At 36.5% G+C, this 26,172-nt stretch overlaps 2 protein-coding genes across 3 annotated transcripts in view; one reads left to right on the top strand and one right to left on the bottom strand.

Moving 5' to 3' along the window:
• LOC111056347 (pseudouridine-metabolizing bifunctional protein C1861.05) overlaps nucleotides 1-26,172 on the bottom strand; it is a 416,552-nt gene that overhangs the window by 323,797 nt on the left and 66,583 nt on the right. The gene's annotated exons all lie outside the window — the stretch shown is intronic.
• The window catches only part of LOC111045954, a 342,136-nt gene that overhangs the window by 296,462 nt on the left and 19,502 nt on the right, over nucleotides 1-26,172 (top strand). For both annotated transcript variants that reach the window (XM_039439778.1, XM_039439777.1), the window contains exon 9: nucleotides 2,468-2,644. In XM_039439778.1, the coding sequence (XP_039295712.1) occupies nucleotides 2,468-2,644 (177 nt within the window). The remainder of the gene's footprint in view (nucleotides 1-2,467; nucleotides 2,645-26,172) is intronic.

Here is a 26,172-nt window from a genome sequence, read left to right on the forward strand (position 1 = left end):
AAATAGCTGAAACTTTACACTATTTTCTCTTTATTTTATTTTGTGTCTAATTTTCTAGTTTTTTGAAATTTAATTCAAACGTGACTTTGACAATGACTACGACTACGCCCCGTTCCGGAAAGCCAATTTTCTTACTCCAGCTGTTTAAAGTCTAGAACTTAGCTAAGTCCCGAGCTCGGAAACCGGCCCTTAAACATTAAGAGAAATGCCAAACCGTCGACTTGAATCTTAGACCTCTATTCGCTCGGTCAATTATTTACTATACATATTAGATACTTTACATATCACATACTTTAAAAATTACATACTTTACATATTACATTCTACATACATATCACATACATACTATGTATCAGTATAAGTGCATCGTACGTGACTCACAACTATATACTTTTCCAAGCCACCACAAAATATATTTCTCCTTATCAGATTGGGTTCGAGTCCAATATCAGATTTCCGTGTAAAGACAGTCAAAAGTGGCTGGTTGTTTTTTATTCAGATCTTTGTCGCGTGCAGTAAATAATTCGATTTGGAAAAAGATGGAGAACGAAAGAATGCTAGATAAAGAGAAAGAGAGTGTGGGTGACAAAAGAAATTTCCCAGATCAAGTGAAGGTCACCCTCCAAAACCTCGATACAATTTTCCAAGACATTACCGACTTGAACATCTTACCAGAATATGACCTTGATTCTAGGTTATCACAGTTTGGCAAATTGTTCTTGTTGTAGCTGTTATATTCACTTCAAATCGTCAGCTTTTCCTATAGATGATATCCACTCTACCAACCTATGTAGGAGAAAATCCCACTATAGTAATACTGCACCACAACTATACCCATCAATTGGATAAAACTTGGCGCTTGGCAGAATATATTATAATGGTGAGATTGCACGCTAGGTGCAATACATGCTGGAAGATTTATGTCTGTAGACTATCTGACAAGAATATCTATTTATATATTTTTCGAGAATATATTCTTGACTCTAAACCACCACACCCAGCTATAACAATATCTAGCCTACTTTAAACTGTCATCATTTTCTATAAAATAAGAGTTGGGTTTTCTATTCATCTAATGCTGACAACTTGCAGTGGATTTGGAGAGTATGTTACAGGGGTTGTCGGGTGGAATTTTTCTGACATTTATTTGAAAACAATTTATGGCTTGGAAACAAAGTCACGATGTACTGAGCTTTTGAATAATCAGAAAGAAACAAAGACTTTGTGTAATATGAGTGTTGGTTTCATGAAGCTCCTAAACCCGTGTCTACACTGAACAAATGTTCGACAAACATGTTTGTTGAAACAGTTTGGGCAAATTTTATTATGTTTGACAAACAATGTTTGCCCGTGGCCAGTGTGGACGCGTCACCAAACAAAATATTGTGAGGAGTACAGGTTTTTATTTTTTACAGCAAACACTAAAAATGTTTGGAAAAACAGTAATTTTTCGTTTGACAAACAATGATTGTCCAAACTTTTCAAAATGTTTGTCTCTGAGCCCCTCAACAAACTGAAAATGTTTGGAAAAACAGTAATTTTTCGTTTGACAAGCAATGATTGTCCAAACTTTTTAAAATGTTTGTCCCTGAGCCCCTCAACAAACTGAAAATGTTTGGAAAAACAGTAATTTTTCGTTTGACAAACAATGATTGTCCAAACTTTTCAAAATGTTTGTCCCTGAGCCCCTCAACAAACTGAAAATGTTTGGAAAAACAGTAATTTTTCGTTTGACAAACAATGATTGTCCAAACTTTTTAAAATGTTTGTCCCTGAGCCCCTCAACAAACTGAAAATGTTTGGAAAAACAGTAATTTTTCGTTTGACAAACAATGATTGTCCAAACTTTTCAAAATGTTTGTCCCTGAGCCCCTCAACAAACATGTTTGCCGAACATGTATGTCGAACATTTGTTCAGTGTAGACACGGCTTAAGATAGATTCAAAGTTAGGAAGGGGAACAGTTTGCGCTAATCCTGTTGCTTATCAACAATCATTGATTTGATTTTGTGCGTTTGTAGATGATGAGATAAATAGAATAGACTCTATTTTATTTTATTTTATTATTATAATTTTTACAAGAAGCACTGAATGGGAGAGAAAAACTAAGGATACTCCTTGTATTATTTCTCTCCCAAATTTAGATGATAATTTAAAAGTCCGAAATGAGGTTATGATACTCCTTGTTCCCTCCCAAATTTAGATATTAATTTAAAAGTCCGAAATGAGGTTATGATTCCTTATCAAACGTGTTTTGTTTACTAGCTGACTCCGTCTAATCCCGACCATCTATGATGAAAAATTGAAGAGATATGAAGTTATCGACTTATTGTTTTCTGTTAGTTAGTCCCGTCTCATCCCAACCATCATGTCACTCCGATATCATGATGAACAACTGTAAAACTACAAGTTAACCATTTATTGTTATATGTGACACCTCTTGTGACCACTTGTGACTTATGTTTCAGGTGTGAGAAGAGGTGACCAAAGCTTGCAGACGACACCACTGCACCACGGAGGCAGGAGTCACCTGACCACACTTATGTCCAACGATGTCGACTCGGACACCAACAGCCATTGTGCGCTAATTATTCCCGAAGACATGCCTGCCATTCCAGCAAAGCAGACTATACCATCAAACAACGGTAACTTGCCATGCTTAGTTGCTTTGTAAACTTTTCAATGATTGAATATTATTGATATTGAATACTTTGTTGATCAATCCTATTTCTACATTGTTAAAAAACGATCTGGCAACGCTTCATAGCTGGAAAAGGATAGCACTATCTGCTTTGTCGAATGATGGACAAGGCTAGCAACACAAATTTTAATCGAATTCAGCCATTATAACGTGGACCTCACTATACAGATTGTCTAATTATCCCGTTGTGATATGAACAATGATAATCAGCTGATAAACAGTGGGGGAAAGCATGATATAATTCTGTTAGAACTATTTTTCCAGCCCAATCTAGCTATAGGATGAATAAAGCCCTCTCCAATAGCTAACACAAAAGCGAACACAAATCATTGAAAGGGTTAGTTGGTTTTCCTCTCTGAATTGTGCTCAGCCGGAAAACTCTCAATTCATTCGGCCGGAAAACTGTTTCATCTGGTCGGAAAAACTACTGTTTTGTGATGATGGCTGGAAAGCTGCAGGGAAATTTTTCAGAGGTTGAAACCAAAGCTTGTCAGCGTTAAAACCACTGATTGGTGGGTTAATAAATGCTGAAGGGAAATAGGTAGGGGGTCAGACGACGGGGAGGAGGGTTGAATGGTGGAGGAGTGAGAGAGAGAGGAGGTGTGAGAGATAAAGGATGAGGAGGAAATGGTAAAAGGGTGGGAGAAAGGGTGGGAGTAAGAGATACAGGATGTGGAGGAGGCAATAGTTAAAAACTGTGAGAAAGAGAGGGTGAATTAGGTGAGTGAGACGTGGGAAGAGAGGAAGCAGGCAGGAAAAGGAAAGGAGTGACGTGACGGAGAAGGGGGGAGGAGAACAGGATAGAAAGTGAGAGAAAGAGGAGGTATGGGAGAGGGAGAATTAGGTGTGTTGGAAGCAGGAAGAGGGAACAAATAGGAGAAGAGAAGGAGAGACGGAAAGGAGAAGGAGTAGGAGAGACGAAAAGAAGGAGAAGGAGAGAAGTGACAAGGGGAAAAGGTGTAAAAGATGTAGAAAGTGGAGGAGTAGGAGGGGAAAACCTAGAAAGAAAAGGAGGAGGAGGAGGATGATGATGCAGAAAAAGGTAAAAGAAAATGAGAAGATTAGGAGGAGGATGTGGGTGGAAGACGTGGAGAGAAAGGAGAAGGAGGAGAAGGAGGAGGATGATGGGGAGGAGCAGGAGGAGTAGGAGTAGGAGGAGGAGGAGGAGGAGGAGGAGGAGGAGGATGAGGAGGAGGAGGAGGAGGAAGAGGTGATGGAGGAGGAAGAGGAGAAGGAAGAAGTGGTGTAGGAGAGAAAGAACTGTAGGAGAAGGATGAGGAGGAGGAGGACGAGGAGGAGGAGGAGGAGGATGAGGAGGAGGAGGAGCAGGAGCAAGAGGAGAAAGAGGGGGAGGAATGGGAGGAATGGGAGGAATGGGAGGAATGGGAGGAATGGGAGGAATGGGAGGAATGGGAGGAATGGGAGGAATGGGAGGAATGGGAGGAATGGGAGGAATGGGAGGAATGGGAGGAATGGGAGGAATGGGAGGAATGGGAGGAATGGGAGGAATGGGAGGAATGGGAGGAATGGGAGGAATGGGAGGAATGGGAGGAATGGGAGGAATGGGAGGAATGGGAGGAATGGGAGGAATGGGAGGAATGGGAGGAATGGGAGGAATGGGAGGAATGGGAGGAATGGGAGGAATGGGAGGAATGGGAGGAATGGGAGGAATGGGAGGAATGGGAGGAATGGGAGGAATGGGAGGAATGGGAGGTGTTGGTGGAGGAGGAGGAAAAGGGGAAGGAAGTGGTGGTGTAGGAGAGAAAGAATGAGAAAGAATACTGTAGGAAAATAATGAGGAGGAGACAGAATGTCAGAGGATGATGATGAAGAAGAAGCTGAAGGAGAAATCGGATGATGAGGTGGATGCGGCGGAGGAGTAGGAGGAGTACGAGGAGGTGGAGGAGGTGGTGGAGGAGAAAGACAGTATGATGCTGTACGAGGAGGAGATAATAGAGAAATAGGAGGAGGAGGAGGAGTAATAGAAGGAGAAAGATAAAAAGTATCTGACAAGGAGGGTAGCAGAAAGCTGGCTAGAATGAAATTCATCGAAGGCTGGTAGAGGATAAATATTTGTTTGCGAGGGGATATGCGTTTATTAATTGCGGTATGCGTTTTCCATGCCCACACAACCACGCCGCATATATCTGTATTGCATACTCGAACATACACATATATGAAGACATACATACACACACTCTACTATATATATGAAGTGGGGCCACTCCACATGTTGCTAGTCTATGCATTTTCCAGTGATTCTTGTTGATGTTGATTTGTGATGAGTCGACACTGACGAAACTCACTTCAAACTGTCACAGTTCCTTATGAACACTATATCAATGTTGTCCATTCAAGTAATGCTGACTGGGTGCTCTGATATAGGGAGATTCATTATGAACTGTCAGAGTTATTTTTATGAATGGAATCGATGTCTGCTATTAGACCAATTCTGACAGTGTGCTCTTATATAGTGAGGTCCACGTTATAATGGCAGAATTTGATTAACATTGGTGTTGCTATCCTTGTTTATCATCCTTGCATCATCTTTGTATCATTTTTGTATCATCTCTGTATCATTTTCGTATCATAGACGTATCATCTTTGTATCATATCTGTATCATGTTCGTATCATAGACGTATCATCTTTGTATCTTCTTCCCATAGTGAGGTCCACGTTATAATGGCAGAATTTGATTAACATTGGTGTTGCTATCCTTGTCTATCATCCTTGCATCATCTTAGTATCATGTTTGTACTATCTTTGTGTCATCCTTGTATCATCTCTGTATCATTTTCGTATCATCTACGTATCATTTTTGTATCATCTACGTATCATTTTTGTATCATTTTCTTATAGTGAGGTCCACGTTATAATGGCAGAATTTGATTAACATTGATGTTGCTATCCTTGTCTATCATCCTTGCATTATCTTCGTATCATATTTGTATCATTTTCATATCATCTTTGTATATCATCTTCCCATTGTAAAGTCCACGTTATAATGGCAGTATTTGATTAACATTGGTATTGCTATCCTTGTCTATCATACTTGCATCATCTTTGTATCATCTACGTATCATCTTTGTATCATCTTCCTATAGTGAGGTCCACGTTATAATGGCAGTATTTGATTAACATTGGTGTTGCTATCCTTGTCTATCATCCTTGCATCATCTTTGTATCATTTTTGTATCATTTTCGTATCATAGACGTATCATCTTTGTATCATATCTGTATCATTTCGTATCATATACGTATCATCTTTGTATCTTCTTCCCATAGTGAGGTCCACGTTATAATGGCAGAATTTGATTAACATAGGTGTTGCTATCCTTGTCTATCATCCTTGCATCATCTTAGTATCATATTTGTATTATCTTTTTGTCATCCTTGTATCATCTCTGTATCATTTTTGTATCATCTACGTATCATTTTTGTATCATCTACGTATCATTTTTGTATCATTTTCTTATAGTGAGGTCTACGTTATAATGGCAGAATTTGATTAACATTGGTGTTGCTATCCTTGTCTATCATCCTTGCATCATCTTCGTATCATATTTGTATCATTTTCATATCATCTTTGTATATCATCTTCCCATTGTAAAGTCCACGTTATAATGGCAGTATTTGATTAACATTGGTATTGCTATCCTTGTCTATCATACTTGCATCATCTTTGTATCATCTACGTATCATCTTTGTATCATCTTCCTATAGTGAGGTCCACGTTATAATGGCAGTATTTGATTAACATTGGTGTTGCTATCCTTGTCTATCATCCTTGCATCATCTTTGTATCATTTTTGTATCATCTACGTATCATTTTTGTATCATCTACGTATCATTTTTGTATCATTTTCTTATAGTGAGGTCTACGTTATAATGGCAGAATTTGATTAACATTGATGTTGCTATCATTGTCTATCATCCTTGCATTATCTTCGTATCATATTTGTATCATTTTCGTATTATCTTACCATAGTTAGGTCCACGTTATAATGGCAGAATTTGATTAACATTGGTGGTGCTATCCTTGTTTATCATACTTGTAGAGAGAAACAATAAGAGAGAAAAAATAGAGAAAACAAATAGAAAAACAATAGCATAAGTAGATATCCCATGGTATGTCGCAACTTTTAATGTTATCTCAAGCCGATAGTTCATGTAATTCTTCCCCGTGAAGCTGTGTGACACTGGTAGTCTCTCATATTGCTCCGTTCATTCACTCTTACCAAATCAAAGCAGTAAAAATCGACAATAATCGACAGTAATCGGCTCGAGATAACAGTAAAAGTTGCGACATAAACGCCCTATACCATGGGATATCTACTTACCCTATTGTTTCTCTATGCTTTTATCATCTTCGTTTCATCTTTGTATCATCTTCCTATAATAGTGAGGTCCACGTTATAATGGTAGTATTTGATTAACATTGATGTTGCTTTCCTTGTCTATCATCCTTGTATCATATTTGTAACATCTTTGTATGATCTTAGTATCATCTACGTTTCAACTTCGTATCAGCTTTGTATCATCTTAGTATCATCCTTGTATCACAGAGCAAAACGAGTTATATAGCACACCAACCAGACAGTGAGAAAATCACATTTGATAACAAATAATCACAAGTTCACAGTTGAGGAGAATTTTGAGTTTCTGCATGTTGATAACAAAGGCAGATCTTTAAATATTCTAGAGGCTTTAGAAATAACATGAGTAATTAAGGAAAATTCCCAGTATAGTTTAAATCAGGGCTCTCCAACCTAAGGCCCGCGGGCCACATCCGGCCCGCAGATAGATTTTATCCGGCCCGCCGAGAGTTATATTGCAACATATTTGAAAAAAAATACATGCATACACATTTTTGACCTTGATTTTACTAAATTCATGAATTGTCAAGTTTTCTTATGACCTTCTTAAACTCAATAAATTGGACTTTGTATTAGAATGATATGAATTTGTTTGTTTCCTATGTTTTAATCAAACCTACTTGAAACTCCTCATATTATTTTAATGAAAATATAATAATTTTACACCCCTCAAATCCCTCGTCGTAAGTGTCCCCACAAGTCAAATTCACGTACATCCTTGTTATTGGCCCTCTAAGCCTCCCAAGAATTAACAATGTGGCCCTTGGATAAAACAGGTAGGAGACCCCCCTGGTTTAAATGACTAGATCCATTTCAACCAATACAACACTACGAATTTAGTTCTATCATAAAATTGTAAGCATACATTAGTCAATAGTTTTCCATTTACATATCTGTTTTATCATCTTTCACTTGTTTTCTTGGTTCTTATTTAGTACTTAAAGTGAATTTTGTTATGGCGAGTCTGTTGCTTAAGCCGCCATTTTGTGACACCGTTGAGTGGGAGGAGACTGTATAGCTGGGCCAATGGCAGGCGTTTATGCCCTTGACCAATAGCAGTACTCGCCTACTAGTATAAATTCTGCTGCTCTTGTATTTAGTTCGAGTTTATCAGAGATTGACAATGGTGTAATTACCGAAACTGGTCTTTCTAAGTATCAATAAATCTTTTTTGTGTAGTTGAGAAGTTGATATTGTGGTAATTATTCATATTGAATGAAAAAGACTAAGAAATTTTCAAAAAAACCACTGATTTATTGATAATTAGAAAGACCGGTTTCGGTTATTACACCATTGTCAATCTCTGATAAACTGGTTTATCAGAGTTTATCAGAGATTGACAATGGTGTAACAGCCAAAACTGTTTCTTTCCCGAATTTTGATTTATACACTATAAATAGTCCAGAAAGTGGGAATATGTTCCATACACTTGAATTCAGGTTCAATTTTCTGTTCAAACATTTGAAAACAAAAAGATTATAATCTAGATCATATACAAACCAAATTGAATAACAAAATAACACTCACTAATCACTTGAAATTGTCAAAAAATAATGATCAACTTTGAAAATTATGATATACTCTAGGTTAGGAGGATTATCATGTCATGTCAACAAATCAGATTATGTTGATCAAATTGTCTAGCTAGATAAAATTTCTCGCTGATTGATTATGATTACACAGCTGGAAATAATTCTGTCTCTCTCCCACACAGGCACACGCATCTTCTGTTATCGAGAGACGACGAAATTATCATCTGTTTTCCAAGGATGAATTATCCTTTTAATGTCGTTCAGCGAGTTTTCCAAAGAATGAGACCTAGTGCAATCGAATCTTTATATCATAAAACTACTATGTTCCAAATTTCGTGAAAAACGTTAGAGCCGTTTTCGAGATTCGTAAAACATAAATAACCAGATATAAAAATAGCCAGATACAGTATATAAATACAGAAATTGCTCTTCTAATATTATAAAATAAAGAAATTTGAGATATATATTATCTCAAACATCGGTAATTCAGAATTCAATATGAGATACAATATCAAACAATATATAAAAACCTATCATGTATGTCAGATAAATATATCGGTCTCCAATTTTTGAACTCTATCCACACTTCTTCACCCAGTGAAATTTTCACCCAATTCTGTCAGCATCATTCCCTATCAATGTGGCTGCCCATTGAACCGATACCGACAGGCGTGTTGTCGCTATAGCAACCAATCATTACATCTCACACGCTCCAACTCAACACAAATCTGAAGCCACTCCACGATCAATATCGGTACTGCATCATATATATATATGACAAATGTCAACACATTCCCTCATCCCATTAAACTAGCATAATGTATCATATATAGTGGGGTTCACGTTATTATGACAGTGGAGAAAGATAGAAGAACAACGTTGCCGATCCTCACTGTCTTGTCAATGCCTTCTATAGACGGTAGCTGATACAGGTTTATTGATGTAATATCAATTGTTCATTCTCCTCTTAAATAATCAATTATATTTTATTAAGCAAGAAATTATATTTTCAATGATACTTTAATGAGTGGAGAAAGATAGGAGAACAACGTTGCTGATCCTCTGTCTTGTCAATGCCTTCTATGGAGGGTAGCTGATACCAGTTTATTGATGTAATATTAACTGTTCATTCTCGTTTAAAATAATCAATTATATTTTATTGAGCAAGAAATTATATTTTTCAATAATTTCATAATTTAATTTTCATAACTAAGATGAAAATATCCAGTTAATTGATTATTAATTCTACATTGTTAAAAGCCGATCTAGCAACATAGCAAAGCGAGAGAGAGAGAGATAGCGCTATCCTCTTTGTTGAATGAAAGATATTTTCATTTTTTTTTCATTTTTTTATAATTTTTACACAGTAGCACTGATTGGGAGAGAAAAACTAAGGATACTCCTTGTACTATTTCTCTCCCAAATTTAGATAACATTTTAAATGTCCGAAATAGGGTTATGGTTTCACTTTCCTAAAATTTAGTTCATTTTCACTAAAAAACAACGAAAACTAAGAATTTTAAATTTTGACGGTTAAAAACAGAATAAAAACCAAAAATATCACACTCAAATCACCATTAATTGGAACATTTTTGCGTAATTTGACAAAATTTAGAGCCAGAAAACAACGAAAACTAAGAATTTTAAATTTGACGGTTAAAAACAGAATAAAAACCAAAAATATCACACTCAAATCACCATTAATTGGAACATTTTTGCGTAATTTGACAAAATTTAGAGCCAGAAAAAACAACGAAAACTAAGAATTTTAAATTTGACGGTTAAAAACAGAATAAAAACCAAAAATATCACACTCAAATCACCATTAATTGGAACATTTTTGCGTAATTTGACAAAATTTAGAGCCAGAAAAAACACAACTCACTATTCCAAGTATAGCGACCATTGCCACAGTGCGAATTGTATTGCTATCCTTGTCTATCATTCAACAAAGCGGATAGCGCTATCTCTTTCTCGCTTTGCTCTGTTGCCAGATTGATTTCTAACAATTCAGAAATATAATTAATCAACAAAATATTCATCTAGATTATGACAATTTATTATGAAATTATTGAAAAATATAATTTCTTGCTTAATAGAATATAATTAATTATTTTAAACGAGAATAAACAGTTAATATTACATCAATAAACCAGTATCAGTTACCGTCTATAGAAGGCATTGACAAGACAGAGGATCGGCAACGTTGATCTTCTATCTTTCTCCGCTGCCATTATAACGTGGACCTTACTATAGTGATCTTCTGGGTTAGAGAACTCAGTAATGAGCTGTTCTATTGTAATCTTTGAAACCAGCAACTTTAAATTCTACAGAGTTGGTGAAAATTATGGAAACAGCTAAATATTTCTTTCACAAGAATAATTTGACAGTTGGTTTCATTGATGATCCCTATTTGAATTGAAAAATGACTATCTAGAAGAGGATAGCGCTATCTGCTTTGTCGAATGATAGACAAGGATAGCAACACCAATGTTAATCAAATACTGCCATTATAACGTGGACCTTATTAGTGGAACGCGACCCGGTACCTGCTGCAATCTACTGGAAGAACTTGGAGTCTGACAATTTGAATAGTCGACCAATCAGGAGTGAGGAGGTGGAGCTTAGGAACGTGTCAAACGTAGCTCGTCTGTGATTGATGCTTTAGTTTTACTCGAGGATCTTACCCTATACCTGCTGCCACCTACCGGGAGAACTTGGGGTTAGACATATTTGTTACTATAGAGCTTCCCCGGGCTTGAGAACTCGCTCAAAATGCCGTTGAAATTCTGTCAACTGTTCTATTGAAAGCAGTGGAAAGTCAAGAGGTATGATTCAAGTTGCATTGAGTTATTAACTTGTGATGATATATTGATATATTATCTATAATATAATGAAGGAAAGAACTGGCTTATACACGTACGGGATAGGAAAATTATGTTTTCCTACAGTTACGTTGAAAAGTGGCCATTGCTGCACTGATTACAGAACGCAAAGAATCACTTTTCCGCTCTAGTGTGGGAAAAATTTTTCTGCACTCCAGATTTGCAACATAGCAACGCAGAATACTTAGTAGGTTATATGGAGCAACAGTGCAGCAAAATCAAAATGAAGTTGGTAACAGTGACTGCTGTGGCTGCTATAGTGAGCAGAGGTGCAACCAAGCACAACGCGCAAATTATTAAGTAGATATTATAACCAAGGACAACGAGGACTTTAGGATTTTAGGATTAAGGTTTTTATCAATAATAAAATTACACAGAAAAACATTTAATGCATTTCAGGCAATTTTACCCATAATTACCCACTTTTCATATTCAATGGTAACTGTAGGAAAAACTTAATGTGAAATACGTGCGCAAAGTTTTCTCTGCTGCACTCAACAAACCATTCCACCCTCGCCTACGGCTCGGGCGTAAACGTTTCTTTCGGTGCAGCAAACTGTCACTTTGCGCACTAGTTGCACAAATAACTATTGTCGCATCATCACGTCTCAACTACTGGACTGATCAACTTGAAGTTTTGCATATAGATTCTCAATTAACTGAGGATGGTTATAGGCCTATTCTAATTTCTTCATGATTCCACTCGGTCAAGTTTTTAGTTTGTCAAGTTTCAAAATAGACCCCTTGCGGAGCACGGGTTACCTTCTAATCTATAATATGATAAAGGAAAAGAATTGGCTTATACACGAAAGCACGAACGGGATAGGAAATTCACGAATGACGCATCATCACGTCTCAACTATTCAACTACTCAACTTGAAATTTCGCATTTCGATTCTTAATCTATCGAGGATGGTTATAGGCCTATTCTAATTCTTCAAGAATTATTCATGAACTGAATAAATTAATACATCATACAGAGGTAGATATCCCATGGTATAGGTCGTTTATGTTCCAAATTTCACTGTTAACTTGAGCCGATTACTGTCGACCACTGTCTATCATTACTGTTCTATTGTGGTGAGAGTGTAAGAACTGCACAGTTTGAGAGACTACCAGCGTCACATAGCTTCACTAAAAAGAAATACTGGGACTATCTGCTTGAGTTGGCATAGAAAATTGGAACAGTAACGCCCTATACAATGGGATATCTTCTTATGCTATCACTGTTCTCTATGATATCACTAAAAAATGATACCATATCACAACACATGATACAGTATCAACACAGTTAGTATCATATCTCAACTTGATACACAAAGCCATAATTTGATACAAACTTCCAAGCATTGAATCAATTCTACAAACCATGGAATATCTTCTTATGCTATCACTGTTTTCTATCATATCACCTTAAGATGATATTGTATCAACCTCACATGATACATAATGAACATTATTATGATACAGTATCATCCCAACTTGAAACACAACACCATAATTTGATACAAACTTCCAAGCATTGAATCAATTCTACAAACCATGGAATATCTTCTTATGCTATCACTGTTCTCTATTCTATCACCGCAAAATGATACAGTATCACAACACATGATACAACATATTATGATATAGTATCATCTCAACTTGATACACAACACCCTAATTTGATACAAACTTCCAAGCATTGAATGAATTCTAATATTCTAAATATCTTCTTATGCTATGTTTTCTCTATGCTTGAAGGTAGGAATTCACGTGAAAAAGAAGTCATGTACAAGTTCATCAATGTAATAAGAAAGCTGTTTTGATGTATTCCAGATATCCTATTATATTAAGCGAGCAATTTCTGTAGATCTGATTATATTTTTATATCTGTTTATTTATGTTCAACGGATCTCGAAAACGGCTCCAACGATTTTCACGAAATTTGGAACATAGTAGGTTTATGATATAAAAATTCGGTTGCACTAGGTCTCATCCCTGGGAAAACTCGCTGAAGGACATGAAAAGGATAAAAATTATTCATCATTGGAAAAACATATGATAATTTCGTCTGTCGAAACAGAAGATGCTTGTGTGGGAGAGAGGCAGAATTATTTCCAGCTGTGTAATCAATCAGCGAGAAATATTATCTAGCTAGACAATTTAATCGACTTGATCAAAATAATCTGATTTGTTGACATGACATGATAATCATTCTAAACTAGAGTATATCATAATTTTCAAAGTTAATCATTATTTGACAATTTTAAGTGATTAGTGAGTGTTATTTTGTTATTCAATTTGGTTTGTAAATAATCTAAATTAGAACTTTTTGGTTTTTAAATGTTTGGACTGGAAATTGAACCTGGATTCAAGTGTATGGAACATAATCTACTTTCTAGACTATAAATAAAAATTCTGGCAAGAAACAGTTTTGGGTTGTGCCTGTTAGTCCTTCCCCAATCATTTCAAAGAATTGTGTTCTGTTTATCTATCTATCTATATATATATATATATATATATATATATATATATATATATATATATATATATATATATAAAAGCGAAATGGCACTCACTTACTCACTGACTGACTGACTCACTCACTCACTCACTCGCAGAACTAAAAATCTAACGGACCAAAAACGTTCAAATTTGGTAGGTATGTTCAGTTGGCCCTTTAGAGGCGCACTAAGAAATCTTTTGGCAATATTTTAAGTCTAGGGGTGGTTTTTAAGGGTTTAAAGTTCGTCTTTTAGCATGTATATTTTTCTTATTCTCTTAATTATAATTGAAAAATGCCCATACCATATGTTAATATAGAACTATAATCTAGAGAGAGTACCTCTTCGAAACAGTTGTTAACTGGTAACTAGATTAATAATTTTGTCAGGTTGGCATTAAGTTGAGTTGACTTTGTTAGGTTGGCACCAAGTTGAAGATTGAAATGCATTTATCGCGGAAAAATTTATCGGGCACTGCTACTTCAATCAGAGCTATTAGGTACTGGGAATATTATGTCGCCTGATATGGCGAGCGAAGCGAGCCCGCTGATCTAATTTTTTACGGGGGTCCAGACGGATAGAACGGGTGGCTAGACGGATATGGCGAGCGAAGCGAGCCTGACGGCTAATAGTTTATAAATAAATAGCAAGCGAAGCTCGGTGCCCCGATATTATATATTGAATGAAACAACAAATCCAGTGATCAGTCTGCGACCACAGGCCACAACCGTTTACAGCCATCTTCAAACATGCCGAGTCAGCTGTTTCAAAGGGTCGGTAATGACGTCATTCAAGCTCTGAGGATCCATTCACGGCAGATCTCTGTTCGGTTGGCATCAATACACTTTTGCAGCAGAACTGGTCAAGAATATATTCAGGATGGAGAGGGAGAAGTGGGTGAAGGAGAGAGAGAAAGAAAGAGAAAGAGGGAGAGGAAGAGAGAGAAAGTAAGAGAGGGAGTGGAAGAAGAGAGAGAGATTTGATTGATTAATTATTTGCCTTTATTAGGGCGGAGTTAGGACTCCTGGTCCTCTCTGCCACACAACCCTTAAAGAGAGAGAGAGAGAGAGAGAGAGATTGATTGATTGATTATATGCCTTTATTAGGGCGGAGTTAGGACTCCTGGTCCTCTCTGCCACACAACCCTTAGAGAGAGAGAGAGAGAGATAGTGAGAGAGAGAGAGATTGATTAATTGATTATATGCCTTTATTAGGGCGGAGTTAGGACTCCTGGTCCTCTCTGCCACACAACCCTAACAGAGATTGATTGATTGATTGAGTACTTTATTTATGTAGATTACAATATATAATGGCTTATACACTTATATACAATAGCTTATAATACAGCAAAATTATAGATGAATTTACATAATGGAGACTAAGAAAATAATTATTGAACTGTATATGATATGAAAAAGCAATTTGTGATATAATAACTATAGATAATAATTATATTGTTATGCTGTTATGCATCTACATAAATTGGCGGAGCTTTGAACATATCAATGTCCATTCTTTGGAAAGAGTATTAAAAATATCCTCCCCACTAACTCTCTACCAGAATGATCTCTATCTCTATCAAAGAGAGAGAGAGAGAGAGAGAGAGAGATTGAGAGAGAGAGAGAGTGAGAGAGAGAGAGGATGCCGATGGACCATAGTGGGATCCAGGTTATGATGACAGTGGATAAAGATAGAAAGAAGAACAGGATTGCCGATTCTCTGCCTTGCCACTGGCCAAATACGAAAGTCATTTTTTCAACCTCCGAATTTATAGGGGAGTTAATTCGAACTAGTTGTCGGCCCCACTTCAAAAAATTTGGAATTCTTAATATTGTGGAAACAATCTGCTTTTTAAAAAGCACATAAATGGATTCAATAAAATCTCACCAATATTCGACCAGATACAGAAATAATTTGAGAGATGATGCACACCGAAGTACTATGTATGAGCGAGGGGTAAGGTGTTCAGGTATCCGGATGTACAACTTATTGCCATCTCACATAAAAGAAACGTCAGGTAAAGTTCTCAGACTTCTATTAAAAAATAGCTGCTATCCATATGTGCCTACTCAGTGGAGGAATATATAGTTATTTGTGCAACTAGTGCGCAAAGTGACAGTTTGCTGCACCGAAAGAAACGTTTACGCCCGAGCCGTAGGCGAGGGCGGAATGGTTTCTTGAGTGCAGCAGAGGAACTTTGTGCACGTATTTCACATTAAGTTTTTCCTACAGTTACCATTGAATATGAAAAGTGGGTAATTATGGGTAAAATTGCCTGAAATGCATCAAATGTTTTTCTGTGTAATTTTATTATTGATAAAAACCTTAATCCTAAAATCCTAAAGTCCTCGTTGTCCTTGGTTATAATAATTATATAATGAATAATAATTAGCGCGTTGTGCTTGGTTGCACCTCTGCTCACTATAGCAGCCACAGTAGTCACTGTTACCAACTTCATTTTGATTTTGCTGCACTGTTGCTCCATATAACCTACTAAGTATTTTGCGTTGCCATGTTGCAAATCTGGAGTGCAGAAAAATTTTTCCCGCACTAGAGTAGAAAAGTGATTCTTTGCGTTCTGTAATCAGTGCAGCAATGGCCACTTTTCAACGTAACTGTAGGAAAAAGATTTTTACAAAACCTCAAGATGAAGGTTGAAGAATATAGATAACATTTTACTGTTTGATTAATGACAAATTGGCAAATCCTTATACCCCTTTTACAGGTGGTCAGTGGATGAAAATAATAATATGATATGTAATTGGAAAAATGGCACTCGTGTAGTATTCATATTGCTGGAAGAAATCTCAGAGCTTTCAATGTGCAACTGACAGTTCAATTCATATTGAATCTGGAGTACACCTAAACTGAACTATGAGACTATACTCTCATACTCTAAATCAAGGTCTACTAGTAGTTCTGTGAACAGTAGACCTCGCGCAGTTACAACGACGTCCCAAACCATAAGCACATCCACACTGATACACTAACTATTTATTTGATCAGATCATGCTTACACAAGATGAATTATCATATAACGCTTTCCGGAATTTAGCGCGAGAAAACCAGAAGACATCTAGGCGCCCATACGAGCTGTTATAAGTTCTTTGCATCCTATTTAATAGTTCATAAAAATTGCATTCAATGAGGCATGCAATTTATAGTCTATACAGCTGTTAATTTTTTACCAAGTTACATTGAGATATTGAATTGCATGCGTCATGGCATGCAATTTATAGTCAACTTGACAGTTGATTTATGATGAATAATTCTAAAGTCTGATTTTTACTCTAATATTGGCGTATGGAGGAGGATCCTTTTTCCTTTTATATTATCCTTGAAATGCAAAATTTCCAAAGACCTTGTATATACGTCGACGCGCAATTTAAAAAGGAACATACCTGTCAAATTTCATGAAAATCTATTACCGCGTTTCGCCGTAAATGCGCAACATAAAAACATATAAACATTTAAACATACAAACATTAAGAGAAATGCCAAACCGTTGACTTGAATCCTAGACCTCACTTTGCTCGGTCAATAAATACAGGTCATGACACAATCCCGTGATGCATTGCAAAATCGTCATTTTATGGGGTTCTAGTTCACCAATTTTCAAATTTATCAGCTGTTATCATTATGGATTGAACAACATGATGTGTTATTTTGTAATATTGTTCAAAGGATATTGCTTGGCTTTGAATTGTGAAATAAATTGTTCCGACTGAAAATAGTTATTTGTGCATCTAGGGACTAAAGTGCAACTTTTTCTCCCTGAGGGAAACTGTTGTCGCCCGATGGCGTAGCCGAGGGCGACAATTTCCCTGAGGGAGAATAAGTACTTTAGTCCCGTGATGCACACAACATTTTTCCTCCACCTACACCAATACCTATAACAATGAATAATTTTACTACATCTTCAGACAATGTGCGAGACAATATGGTAACAGTGACTGCTGTGGCTGCTATAGTGAGCAGAGGTGCAACCAAGCACAACGCGCTAATTCCTCATTCTTCAATCGCGGCGTTGTCGGACTTCTTCCCATGTTAATCTTATGGGTTTATTTTTACTCCCTTGGGAGTAAAAGTGATCACTTTTCCCGCTGGGAATTATTTTTAGTCCCATGGGAGGAAAAGTAGTACTTTAGTATTCGAATCCAGGGTGTAAAATGAGACTTTTGATAGTAGGTGGAGGAAAAATAATATTTAGATTCCAACTAGGAACTGAATTGTTGATTTTTAGATGTAATTGATCGGGAACTTAAAACTCTTTTGAAGTTGGCCTCGCATATTTCTGTCTTGTCCCAATGCCTTATGAATCATAATCCACAAGTTACAAGAATAAGAACAATTTTAATAATAAATAAATGAATAATTGAAGCATTTATTATTGAAATTTCATTATTAAAAAATTGAAAACCTGAATTCACATATTATCTGAACCAGAATATTGTTTTTAAAATGCATAATTTTGTAAGGAGCAAATTGAATTAGATTGGATTTTCAAATGTACCGCCATAAAGACCCCATAAAATGGCCGCTCCATAAGGAACAAAAGTGTCATGACCTGTATTTATAGACCTTGCTCTAAATTATACTCTCAGCGCCAGAATCCCCACTTACAAGCAGTATACTCCGCCAATAATAGTGCCACAGGTTAGGTCAGGAGTGCAGTTTTTGTCCGTTGCCAAAAATATCGGCGATGACTTGTGAAATTTCACGTCGAGCTCCACAAAAGTGACGACAAAAAACAATATTGAGTAAGTCAAGCACAGGCGAGAGCTATATACGACAAGGCGAGGTTTATTGGATATGGGGCATTGAGATAAATATATATATATATAGGGTACCAATGGGACAGTGTTGTTGGTTGGGTAGATAAAGAGAGAATGGGAAAGAGAGAGAGAAGGGTTGAGGATTTGCAAAAAGTAGTTTCGGTAGAAATTGCGGTCCTGGTGAGGAGGTATTGCAGATGTGGTCGAACCAACGTTTTCCATTTTCACATCAGATTTCCCTGTGCCGTGCCAATTTTGGGTCTTTGAGGTTCTACGTTTCTTCTCTTCGTCTTTTCTCTTCCATTGATTTCACTCCATTTCTCTCTTTTCTGCGCTTTCTCTTCCTCAGTGTTTCTCTTTCTCACCCTTTCTCTTTTTTGCCCTCTCTCTCTCTCACTCTTCTACTCTTTCTCTTCCTCTCTGTTTATCGTTCTCTCGCTCACTTGAATCTTTTATATTCCGATCGTTTTCTTCTTCTTGTCTTTATCGAGAAGATTTTTTTTTTTTTTTTTTTTTTTTTTTTAAGATTACGTTCTAAAGACTCCAGTCATGGAGTATAAGACAAGTCATGTTATTACATAATAATTCTAACACTAAGTAGTTCAACCTAGTTTAGGTTTGAAAGGAATTCTTGTACACTATAGAAAGCTCTATCAACTAAATATTTTTTAATTTGTTTTTTGAAAATCTTCAAATCATCATTACTTTTCAAGATTTGAGGTAGCTTGTTATAAAATTTCCTACCAATATAATCTGGTTTTTGTTCAAATAACCTACTATTGTGACCCATTATATGATAATCTGCTCTGTTTCGCGTATTATACTCATGAACATCTGAATTCTGGATCACACCACTCGTTTTCACATGCATTACAACTTCATATACATACAAAGATGGCACAGTTAATAGACCAAGCTTTTTAAATAAAGGCCTACAAGAGTCTAACCTATTCACTTTCTCTATACATCTGAGTGCCTTCTTTTGAATCTTAAACACCCTGTCCATATTTTGTTGAGATGAATTACCCCATACTAAAATAGCATACCTAATATAAGATCGAGATGTATTATTTGTCTTTATATTTCATTTCATTTCTATTTCGATTTTTATTTCATTTCTCTCCTAATCATTTCTCACTGCGTATTCCTCTCCTTCTTTTCAGGGTTCTCTCCACTTTTTCTCCTTCTCCCACTTATTCTCAGCCTACTCCTCTTACTACTTTCGTCTGCCTTCTATAGAGGATAGCAACCATAATTGTATTTTTATTAAATTCACTAATTTTTAATAAACTTATTGATTTAAATATCCTTATCTGATGTAATATCAACAGTTCATTCTTGTTTAAAATAATCAATTACATTTTATTCGTAAGGGAGATATATTTTTCAATGATTAAATAACACATTCTCATAATTTACATGGAATATTTTGTGAATAAATTATATTTCTACATTGTTAAAAACGATCTGGCAACGTTGCAGAGCTAGAAAAGGATAGTGCTATCTGCTTTGTCGAATGATAGACAAGGATAGCAACACCAATGCTAATCAAATACTGCCATTATAACGCGGACCTCACGTTAAATTGTACCTCACTAAAACAATTTCCACATCTTCGATTCCAACTCGCATTGAAAAACCATCAGTAATAGTTAAATGAGAAGCTTTTTTATTATTTTAATAAGGAATCCTGATTGTCCAAGTGCCGGTTGCACGAAAGCCGGGGTTGAATTTTAATCGTGATTAATTCTACGAGAACCAATCACAGAAGCCAAGACGGCTTCTGATACCGGTATATCTATATATATAAAATCGAAATAGCACTCACTCACTGACTGACTGACTGACTGACTGACTGACTCACTCACTCACTCACTCACTCACTCACTCGCATAACTAAAAATCTACCGCACCAAAAACGTTCAAATTTGGTAGGTATGTTCAGTTGGCCCTTTAGAGGCGCACTAAGAAATCTTTTGGCAATATTTTAACTCTAAGGGTTGTTTTTAAGGGTTTAAAGTTCGTCTTTTAGCATGTATATTCTTCTTCTCCCAATCTCTTAATTATAATTGAATTTCCATATCATATGTTACTATAGAACTATAATCTAGATAGAGTACCTCTTCGAAACAGTTGTTAACTGGCAACTAAATTAATAATTTTAACAGGTTGGCATTAAGTTGAGTTGAATTTGTTAGGTTGGCACCAAGTTGGAGATTTAAATGCATTTATCGCGGAAAAATTGATTGGGGCACTGCTACTTCAATCCTGGGAATATTACATTACTAGCCGTCAGGCTCGCTTCGCTCGCCATATCCGTTTAGCCAGACGTTTAGTCTGGGACCCCCGACTGGATTGTCCTAATATATGATAAAAATGCTCAAATGAAAAATGCTCGCCTGCTGATCTCATTCTTGGACGATCCAGCCGGGGGTCCAGGGGGCGGAGCTCCCTTGCTAGACGGATATGGCGAGCGAAGCGAGCCTGATGACTAGTCCTCCATAGAAGACAGTGGCAAGGCAGAGAATCGGCAACGCTGTTCTATCGTTCTCTACTACCGTTATAACGTGGACCTCACTATAGTAAACTACAGTGATCGAATATTCAAAGAGAATACTCTCTCCATGTATATGTAGTATACTATCTCCATGATAGTGCTCTATCCATGATAAAAGTTCTTAAGGCAATGGATTTTCGGTTGTAATTTTGGTTACATCAAAAAGGCCATCTCTGATTGGTTCTCGTAAAATATTAATCACGGTTAAAATTTAACCGGTTCTTGTGCAACCGGGCCTGAGAGTGAATCTCAATATAAAGTGTCTACATTTGCGATTTTTAGTCGCATTTAAAACTTTCAGCATTATTGAATGGGTAGGATAAGTGTTATATTTATAATGAATGCGATAACAAAGCGTTGCACCCTTTCGGATATTATTACCTCTTTACTCTTTTACTCTCTGATATTATTCTCTCTGATATCATTCTCTCTTTACATTTTATTATTCTCTCTGATATCAGATCTCCATAAGCGTATTCTCTCTTCCCGTTTTTACTCTCTGATATTATTCTCTCTGATATCATTCTCTCTTCACATTTTTCTCTCCGATATCAGATCTCCATAAGCGTATTCTTTCTTCCCGTTTTTACTTTCCTTGCCCTATTACCATAGGTAAGGAAAGTATTGCTTTCCGAAAAAAATTAAGGTACCCCAATTTCTAAATTTCTATACGTTTCAAGGTCCCCTGAGTCCGAAGAAGTGGTTTTTGGGTATTGGTTTGTATGTGTGTGTGTGTGTGTGTGTGTGTGTGTGTATGAGTGTATGTGCGTCTATGTACACGATATCTCATCTCCCAATTAACGGAATGACTTGAAATTTGGAACTTAAGGTCCTTTCACTATAAGGATCCGACACGAACAATTTCGATCAAATGCAATTCAAGATGGCGGCTAAAATGGCGAAAATGTTGTCAAAAACAGGGTTTTTCGTGATTTTCTCGGAAACGGCTCCAACGATTTTGATCAAATTCATACCTAAAATAGTCATCGATAAGCTCTATCAACTGCCACAAGTCACATATCTGTAAAAATTTCAGGAGCTTCGCCCTATCAATGCAGATAGATTCCCTATTATCAGGCTTCAGATACAATTAAAACGAAAAAAAAATCAAGTGGAGTAGATTGAGCATGAAAATCTCTACAATTAATGTTCAGTAACATTTTCACCTAAAATTGAAAATAAGCTTGAAATTCGAGAAAATGTGATTATCCAATTACAAATTGTTGGCAACTGTTGATTCTATGGAGAGATAGCAGACCTCGTATGTCTGCAGCGTTATTGTCCTGTCACCAGCTGGCTCAGATCTTTGTTTATAAGTAGACTTGAGATGCGCGGGAACACTAGCGTCAGGTGATCAATTCTCATAACGGCAAGGAAAGTTGTGTGAGTGCGCCACACCAGATTTTTTCTTTTATATTATCCTTGAAATGCAAAATTTCCAAAAACTTTGTATATACGTCGACGCGCAATTAAAAAAGGAACATACCTGTCAAATTTCAAGAAAATCTATTACCGCGTTTCGCCGTAAATGCGCAACATATGAACATATGTTAATGTTTTTTAAACATTCAAACATTTGAACATTAAGAGCAATGCCAAACCGTCGACTTGAATCTTAGACCTCACTTCGCTTCGGTCAAGAATGTCTACATTTGCGATTTCAAGAGGCATTTATAACTATCAGCAAAATTTGAATGGGTAGGATAAGTGTTATATTTAGAATGGATGCTATAACACAGCTTAGCATCCTCTCTGATATTATTCTCGATTTACTTTTTCACTCTCTTAAATTATTCTTTTTGATATGATCTCTCTCCACTTTTCCCTCTCTGATATCAGATCCCCATAAGCGTATTCTCTTTTCACTTTTTTACTCTCTATGATATCAGATGCCCATAAGCGAGGCTTTTGACAAAACCCCCTCAAGGAAAGGGGAAAAATCCGAAAAAGCAAGCAAACCACAATCCTTTGTGGGCACTTTAAAAGCAGAAACGGGTCTTAAACCTCAATAAACGTCGTCAGAGCAATAAACGAAATGACCCATACGAATATATCAGACGCAGCATCATCAGCATCCTACTATCATTCTATCTTCTTCCGATTTTATTATGATTCTTCCTTTTCCTCGTCTTAATTTCTTGCTTTCCTCATATATCCTTCGTCCTCCTACTTCTCTTATTCTCTTTCCTTCGTTCTTCTCCCTTCTCTTTCTGCCATTCCCTTGCATTCGTCCGTACTTAGTAAGAGGAACTTTTTCTCTTCCCTCCTACATGTTTTTTCCTTCCTCATATTCTGTCTTCTTCTTCTTCTTCTTCTTCTTCTTCTAATCCTCATCCTCTTTTTCTTTTTTCTCCTATTCCTACTCATTACCTTCCATTTCTTCGGAATCAACAAAATTTCACGACATTCAGATGAAAAGCGTTCACCGCTGAGACGACGTTAACTTACATTAATATCATTATTATTATTATTATTATTATTATTATTATTATTATCTCTCATGCTATTTCCATTCAGATCCCAACCAAACTCTTCCTGCTCCTTCTCCTTTTCCTCCTCCTGCTACTCCTCCTCTTCTACTTCCTCCTCCTCCTCTTTCTACTCCTCCTCGGTAAATAGCCTCTTCTTCTTCTTCTTCTTCTTCTTCTTCTTCTTCTTCTTCTTCTTCCTCTTCTTCTTCGTGTTTCTTCTTCTTCTTCTTTCTTCTTCTTCTTCTTCTTCTTCTCTTCTTCTTCTTCTTCTTCTTTTCTTCTTCTTCTTCTTTCTTCTCTTCTTCTTCTTCTCTTATTCTTCTTCTTCTTCTTCTTCTTCTTCTTCTCTTCTCTTCTTCTTGTTCTTCTTCTTCTTCTTCTTCTTGTTCTTCTTCTTCTTGTTCTTCTTGTTCTTCTTCTTCTTGTTCTTCTTCTTCTTCTTCTTCTTCTTGTTCTTCTTCTTCTTGTTTTCTTCTTGTTCTTCTTCTTTCTTCTTCTTCTTCTTCTTCTTCTCTTCTTCTTCTTCTTCTCTTCTTCTTCTTCTTCTTCTTCTTTCTCTTCTTCTTCTCTTCTTCTTCTTCTTCTTCTTCTTCTCTTCTTCTTCTTCTTCTTCTTCTTCTTCTTCGTCTTCTTCTTCTTCTCTTCTCTTATTCTTCTTCTTCTCTTCTTCTTCTTCTTCTTCTTCTTCTTCTTCTTCTTCTTCTTCTTCTTCTTCTCTTCTTTCTTCTTCTTCTTCTTCTTCTTCTTCTTCTTTCTTCTTCCTTCTTCTTCTCTTCTTCTTCTTCTTCTTCTTCTTCTTCTTCTTCTTCTTCTTCTCTTCTTCTTCTTCTCTCTTTTCTTCTTTCTTCTTCTCTTCTTCTTCTTCTTCTTCTTTCTTCTTCTTCTTTCTTCTTCTTCTTCTTCTTCTCTTCTCTTCTTCTTCTTCTTCTTCTTCTTCTTCTTCTTCTTCTTCTTCTTCTTCTTCTTCTTCTTCTTCTTCTTCTTCTTCTTCTTCTTCTCTTCTTCTTCTTCTTCTTCTTCTTCTCTTCTTCTTCTTCTTCTTCTCTTCTTCTTGCAGCAGATTTAAGATCGGAGCCAATTTAACGATATAGTAGTCGGGACTGGATAGAAAGCAAGAAAAAAGAAGAAGAAGAAGAAAGAAGAAGAAGAAGAAGAAGAAGAAGAAGAAGAAGAAGAAGAAGAAGAAGAAGAAGAAGAAGAAGAAGAAGAAGAAGATTTGGAGACTTAGCGCTGATTGAGGCAGGTAGGTAATAGTGCGGCATCGTCTCATGAGCTGGCTAAATAATATATTCAGGCAATTTTGCCCAATTCCCTCTCATCCTGAAGCTTGAACACTAAAAAAGGAATAATAGCGACCAAGTTGAGCCTGGCTGGATTCAAGATTAGATCAAGTCACGGTCGAGTCAAGGTCAAGTCACGGTCATGTCAAGGTCAAGGTGATATTCTAGTCAAAGTCAACTGCACCCTTGTGTTTTTCAAGGGGTTCTATCCAGCATCTTAACCACCCGATTGATATTTAGGGAACTTACATCTAAATCGTATTTTAAAGACGTTTTTCTATAGTTAAATCAAATCAAATAAAATTTATTCATCAAAAACAATTGAATTACAAATTAGAATACTATAACAAGTAGTAAGAACCTTGGCAACTAGTGAAGTCCATGTTTTAATGGCATAGTATTTGTTTAACATTTAATGTTGCTATCCTTGTCTATCATTCGACAAAACAGATAGCGCTATCCTTTACTAGCTCCGCAACTATGCCAGATCGTTTTATAACAATGTAGAAATAGAATTGATTAACAATTTTTACTCTCCTTGCCCTATTACCATAGGTAAGGAAAGTAATGCTTTCCGAAAAAAATTAAAGTACTCCAATTTCTAAATTTCTATACGTTTCAAGGTCCCCTGAGTCCAAAAAACTGGTTTTTGGGTATTGGTCTGTATGGGTGTGTGGTGTGTGTGTGTGTGTGTGTGTGTGGTGGGTGTGTGTGTGTGTGTGTGTGTGTGTGTGTGTGTGTGTGGTGTGTGTGTGTGTGTATGAGTGTATGTGCGTCTGTGTACACGATATCTCATCTCCCAATTAACGGAATGACTTGATATTTGGAACTTAAGGTCCTTTCACTATAAGGATCCGACATGAACAATTTCGATCAAATGCAATTCAAGATGGCGGCTAAAATGGCGAATATGTTGTCAAAAACAGGGTTTTTCGTGATTTTCTCGGAAACGGCTCCAACGATTTTGATCAAATTCATACCTAAAATAGTCATCGATAAGCTCTATCAACTGCCATAAGTCCCATATCTGTAAAAATTTCAGGAGCTCCGCCCCATCAATGAAGATAGATTACCAATTATCAGGCTTCAGATACAATTGAAACAAA

This window comes from Nilaparvata lugens, chromosome 13, assembly GCF_014356525.2.
Source record: "Nilaparvata lugens isolate BPH chromosome 13, ASM1435652v1, whole genome shotgun sequence".
Lineage (NCBI taxonomy): Eukaryota > Metazoa > Arthropoda > Insecta > Hemiptera > Delphacidae > Nilaparvata > Nilaparvata lugens.